A 6,677-nucleotide genomic window follows, 5' to 3' on the forward strand; every position below is an offset into this window, starting at 1 on the left:
CAAAGCCTCTAAGACAACGGCAATTTGTCTGAATGTACCATTCTATTACTATGGGCAAACACACAACAGCACAATACTTCTATCCATAACAGTTATTACGTAGAAGCCAACTGACTCAGAGACAGTGTGTCCTAAGTTAAGTAAACACTAGAAAGGTTGATTAGTTCAGAGGTCAGGGTTCAGAGGGATCTAGACGGTTGCCCCGGTCTGCTTCAGAGACCCAGCAGCAGGACTAAAAGCCCCGGTCTGCTTCAGAGACCCAGCAGCAGGACTAAAAGCCCCGGTCTGCTTCAGAGACCCAGCAGCAGGACTAAAAGCCCCGGTCTGCTTCAGAGACCCAGCAGCAGGACTAAAAGCCCCGGTCTGTTTCAGAGACCCAGCAGCAGGACTAAAAGCCCCGGTCTGCTTCAGAAACCCAGCAGCAGGACTAAAAGCCCCGGTCTGCTTCAGAGACCCAGCAGCAGGACTAAAAGCCCCGGTCTGCTTCAGAGACCCAGCAGCAGGACTAAAAGCCCCGGTCTGCTTCAGAAACCCAGCTTCAGCCCAGAACTCGTTGTGATGGCTGTGTGCTTCCATTTGTCAGAGCCAGTCTCCTCAGTCTCCTCACACAACAATAAAAGGCTGTCTGCCCAGCAGGGATTTAATTGTGTTTGTAATATCCAGTGGTCTCTAATGATAGGCCAGTTCTAAAGACATTATCACGCAGCAGAGCACAGGGTCTGAGACATAATGTTGTGTTACTGGTGCATTGAGACACACACACAAGCGCACTCACGCACATACGAACACACACACACACACACACACACACACACACACACACACACACACACACACACACACACACACACACACACACACACACACACACACACACACACACACACACACACACACTAAATGAATGTAAAAGGATGTTTGATAAAATAACAGCAGTCGTGGACTAACAAGCGTAGACTCCTGTTGTCTCCCTTAATAAAAGGAGTGTATTGTTTAGAGGGCTGATGCCTGTCAAGCTGATCTAATGCGGCGCTCTGTTCAGGCAGGCAAAAACACACAACACAGCATGCATAATGAACACTACATCTATGCATTATTAATGGCTTCATTATCCAGGCTCATCAGTCAAAATGATAATGGATTAATTTAGCGGCTAAGCACCAGTTGGGTTCAGGCCAGAGCAGGGAGGGCGTAATTACACTATTTAGTTGTATTTAAATAAATAAACACTGTGGGTGGATCTTATTGTGACACACTAAGATAATATTCAATGATAGATTTAAGCAATAAGGCCTGAGGGGTGTTGGAGGAGGAGGTGGAGGTGGAGGAGGAGGAGGAGGTGGAGGTGGAGGAGGTGGAGGAGGTGATGGGGGTGGTGGAGGAGGAGGTGGTGGAGGAGGAGGTGGAGGTAGTGGGGGTGGTGGAGGAGGAGGTGGAGGTGGAGGAGGAGGAGGTGGAGGAGGAGGTGGTGGAGGTGGAGGAGGTGGAAGAGGAGGAGGTGGAGGTGGTGGGGGTGGTGGAGGTGGTGGGGGTGGTGGAGGAGGAGGAGGAGGTGGAGGGGGTGGTGGAGGAGGAGGTGGAGGTAGTGGGGGTGGTGGAGGAGGAGGTGGAGGTGGTGGGGGTGGTGGAGGAGGAGGAGGTAGAGGAGGAGGAGGTGGAGGTGGTGGGGGTGGTGGAGGAGGAGGTGGTGGAGGAGGAGGTGGAGGTGGTGGTGGAGGAGGTGGGGGTGGTGGGGGTGGTGGTGGAGGAGGTGGGGGTTGTGGAGGAGGTGGAGGTGGTGGTGGTGGAGGAGGTGGTGGGGGGGGGTGAGAAGCAGGTCAGTGGGGGTCATGGGGGTCATGGGGGGTCATGGAGGTCATGTGTGTCATGGGGGTCATGGGGCATTCTACAGGAAGAAACAGGATTCTAAAATCTGTTTTAGGATAACAGAGATGTGAAACTAAAGAAAAGCCTACAGCAGGTTGTTTGGATCCTTTCTGGCGCGGGCACGGCTTGGTGAGGGGGATCTCCAGACGACTGGTCCGACAGTCCAGGTTTCCCCCCGTCATCATCAGCATCAGCTGGGTCATGGCCAGCTGGTTACTATAGCTTAGGTCCAGGTCTACTGCCCACACCTAAACAGAAGAATAGCCACATCACATCACCACTCAGTCAATGAACTGACATGAAAACAACAAAAATGACTTTTAATAGTGGTGTGTTTCTATCAGATGGTGTGTTTTATCAGGACCTTTTAGTTCTTCATGCTACTGCACAGAGACTCACATCAGGATTAAGGGAATACAACTCCACATTCAAACAGAAACAAACCGGTTTAATATAAAAACCAACAACCATTTATAGTAATCAGATACAGTCCTTAAGGTCGTAGCTTCATCTGAAATCAATCAATACACATTTAAGATTATTATTACCGTAATTTTCGGACTATAAGCCGCGCCTTTTCCCCCATTTTTCGACCCTGCGGCTTATATAACGGTGCGGCTAATCTATGGATTTTTACAGCTAACGGCCACTAGAAGACCTCCTAAATCTATGGATTTTACAGGTTACAGTCCACCAACTTTAACTCTATGGGCTCTATGACCGGTCCGCGCCCGACCACCTTTAAGCGGCGGGCTCCAGCAGGAAAACCTGGAGGCCGGAAAAGAGTGAGACAGGTAGCGCGCAAAAGTAAAAGTGGAACCGAGAGTGGTACGAGAGACAGAACGAGAGACAGAACGAGAGCAAGACAGACAGACATTACCCTGAGCCTGTTAGTTTCCGACACTGAAGATGAGAACTTTGGTGGTTTTAGTACGCAGGAAGAAGACGGAGATGAGGATTAATGACTTGACTTTTCTGGTTACAGCCGTGTACTGCACCTTAGCCTAAAAGATGAAGACGAGGATTAATGACTTTTCTGGTAGGCTGATTACCGTATATTTTAAGCAGCCGTGTTGCTGCAACTTTAGGCTTACGCACTTTAAAAAAAACACATTTAATTTAGCCATTGATATTGCCTCGTCAAGCGCTGTAAGCTTTGTTTTTTGTTATGGTACTACTGTAGGCTATAATGTAGATACATATTCAAAGATGTGCACACTTTTTCAAGGTTTTTCAAAAATAACCAAAGTTAAGTTGTTAAATGATTGTGACGCTATTAACTAATTTTGCTGGGGAACCCCTAGCACTCCCTCAAGGACCACTGGTTGAAAACCACTGCTGTAGATCACTGCCGGTATGTGCGCTGGGAGCGCACGGTTTAAGTTTGAAAGTTGAATGTGTCTGAAACGCTATGTGATACAGTACAGTTTACACAGCACAGTTTATGTTCTGTAGCTACTATTGCACTAAATGGTAACACTTGAATACGTTATGCAAATATGCAACTTGTTTGTTGAAATGTTAATAAATGGGAGCTTCCTCAAGCAGCCATCTCTTTCCCGACAATCCCCTCTGTGCACGAACCCTTACATATGGTAATTAAACATTAAAACACCTGCGGCTTATAGTCCAGTGCGGCTTATATATGTACACATCATTCAATTTAGCTGCTGCGGCTTATACTCCGGTGCGCCTTATAGTGCGGAAAATACGGTAGATCATTATCGGACAGTGTAAAAAAAAAAAATGACGCATTAATACCTTTTAGTCCTCCTGATATGATCCACCGTGAGGGGCATTAGGGGAGAGAAACACTGTTAATGTCCCCAGCTTTAGAGATGTGGATACTACAGTTTGAAATAAATGAAATGAAATCAAATCAAATTTTATTGGTCACATGCGCCGAATACAACAGGTGCAGACATTACAGTGAAATGCTTACTTACAGCCCTTAACCAACAGTGCATTTATTTTAAACAAAAAAAGTAAGAATAAAACAACAACAAAAAATGTGTTGAGAAAAAAAGAGCAGAAGTAAAATAAAGTGACAGTAGGGAGGCTATATATACAGGGGGGTACCGTTGCAGAGTCAATGTGCGGGGGCACCGGCTAGTTGAGGTAGTTGAGGTAATATGTACATGTGGGTAGAGTTAAAGTGACTATGCATAAATACTTAACAGAGTAGCAGCAGCGTAAAAAGGATGGGGTGGGGGGGCAGTGCAAATAGTCCGGGTAGCCATGATTAGCTGTTCAGGAGTCTTATGGCTTGGGGGTAGAAGCTGTTGAGAAGTCTTTTGGACCTAGACTTGGCACTCCGGTACCGCTTGCCGTGCGGTAGCAGAGAGAACAGTCTATGACTAGGGTGGCTGGAGTCTTTGACAATTTTGAGGGCCTTCCTCTGACACCGCCTGGTATAGAGGTCCTGGATGGCAGGAAGCTTTGCCCCAGTGATGTACTGGGCCGTACGCACTACCCTCTGTAGTGCCTTGCGGTCGGAGGCCAAGCAGTTGCCATACCAGGCGGTGATGCAACCAGTCAGGATGCTCTCGATGGTGCAGCTGTAGAATTTTTTGAGGATCTGAGGACCCATGCCAAATCTTTTTAGTCTCCTGAGGGGGAATAGGCTTTGTTGTGCCCTCTTCACGACTGTCTTGGTGTGTTTGGACCATGATAGTTCGTTGGTGATGTGGACACCAAGGAACTTGAAGCTCTCAACCTGTTCCACTACAGCCCCGTCGATGAGAATGGGGGCGTGCTCAGTCCTCTTTTTTTTCCTGTAGTCCACAATCATCTCCTTTGTCTTGGTCACGTTGAGGGAGAGGTTGTTGTCCTGGCACCACACGGCCAGATCTCTGACCTCCTCCCTATAGGCTGTCTCATCGTTGTCGGTGATCAGGCCTACCACTGTTGTGTCGTCGGCAAACTTAATGATGGCGTTGGAGTCGTGCCTGGCCATGCAGTCATGGGTGAACAGAGAGTACAGGAGGGGACTGAGCACGCACCCCTGAGGGGCCCCCGTGTTGAGGATCAGTGTGGCAGATGTGTTGTTACCTACCCTTACCCTATAAGGCATGTATAGCTTCTCTCTCTCGTGTGTGTGTGTGTGTGTGTGTTCCCCTGTCTGCCAGCCCAATACCTAGCTCTTCAGCTGATCTCTACGGAGACAGAGAGACTAATTCCAGACTGTGCATGGTAAATGACATCATTATAAGTATATTAAAGGGGTCAAGACTGGTCATCTGGTCGTGGCCCATTGTTTAAACATGGCTAATTTCCCCGTAATAACCTGGGATGGGGTCCCAAAACGACACCCTATTCCCTCTATCTAGTGCACTACTTTTGACCAGGGCCAATGGAGCTCTGGTCAAAAGTAGCGCACTACATAGCGAATAGGGTGTCGTTTGGGACTCCATTAGCTGTGGCCTCTCCGCATTGAGAGACATAAATCCCAGCTGAAGGAGTTGTTAATAACTGAGCGGCAGTGGGAGCTGTCACCTGGCTCTCCTCAGTGCTCTTATTCGTCACAGTAAACACTGCTGCTGACGCACCATGCAAATGGCTGCTTGACTCCTGAACCACACACACACACACACACACACACACACAAGCACATGCACACAACACACACACACACACACACACACACACACACACATACACAGGCACATACACACAACACACACGCACAGACAGAGTGAAAAAAAACCAACCCCACCCCAACATAACCCACTGACTACACTAAGGGTAGCTCTCCGTCAGTAGAGGCTCAAGCCAAAGTGGACACTGTGCCCTGCTTGCAGGTCTAAGTACATATCTGAGTGCAGTCTGTAACCCTATCTATTGATCCTGTGTTAACTAAACTCCTGTCAGGTTAATACCAGGCACTAGGCTGGGTGACGGACTGACAGATTCTAGACAAACACACACACACACCGTAAGAACCCAACCCCCCCAGTGTCTGCCTCGTTCATTGTCAGCGTTAACAAAGGGCTGTTGAGGTCTAAGCCTGGACAGTAGAGCAGCTGGCCCCTGTAGGTTCTGTAGAGGTTCCATTAAAACCCTGTGCGGTACTCCAGCTGAGGCCCCATCACACTAGAGGAGGCGGACGACAAGGGCAAACACACAGGGATGTGACCCTCCTCCTCCTCCTCCTCCTCCTCCTCCTCCACCTCCTCCTCCTCCTCCTCCTCCTCTCCTCATTCTCCGTCCTCGTCACATAAAAGGAGATGCAGCTCTCCGGCTACAGGTCTGAATCTATTGGGATTTTGAAAATGCAGACGTGTCCCTCAAATGGCACACTACATGTTTTATAGCGTACTACTACTGACCGGGGTCCTAACACAAAAAGGTAGTGCGCTTTAAGGGAATAGGGGTACCATTTGGGACGTATACAAGGTGGATGCACCCACTCCTCTGTCTGTCTATGTGGTCTGTGGGGGGAGATGAGAGGAAGGGAGGATCTTAGACTCCATCCTGTCTGTCTGACAATCCTATTCAATTCATGCTAATCATAGCAATGCATGTTAAAACTGCAGCAAACCAACTCAACCATTTTATGCCTCCTTCCCCAGTTATATTTATAACTATATTAATGGTAAACAGAACTATGGAACGGGAAGTTCCACACGGTCCCAAGGTCCAGGTGATGTGAAGATCCAGGTGATATAGAGACGGTTGTGAAGGTCCATGTGATGTGAAGGTCCGGGTGATGTGAAGGTCCAGGTGATGTGAAAATCCAGGTGATGTGAAGGTCCATGTGATGTGAAGGTCCATGTGATGTCCAGGTGATATAGTGACGGATGTATTTTGAA

At 48.3% G+C, this 6,677-nt stretch overlaps 1 protein-coding gene across 1 annotated transcript in view; it reads right to left on the bottom strand.

Annotated features, from left to right (window-relative positions):
• iqch (IQ motif containing H) overlaps positions 1-6,677 on the bottom strand; it is a gene marked incomplete at its 3' end in the record, with an annotated part of 126,524 nt that overhangs the window by 24,004 nt on the left and 95,843 nt on the right. The window contains 1 exon segment of the mRNA XM_084185687.1: positions 1,956-2,114. Within this exon segment, the coding sequence (XP_084041813.1) occupies positions 1,956-2,114 (159 nt within the window).

Source organism: Coregonus lavaretus, assembly GCF_964263955.1.
Source record: "Coregonus lavaretus genome assembly, chromosome: 21".
Lineage (NCBI taxonomy): Eukaryota > Metazoa > Chordata > Actinopteri > Salmoniformes > Salmonidae > Coregonus > Coregonus lavaretus.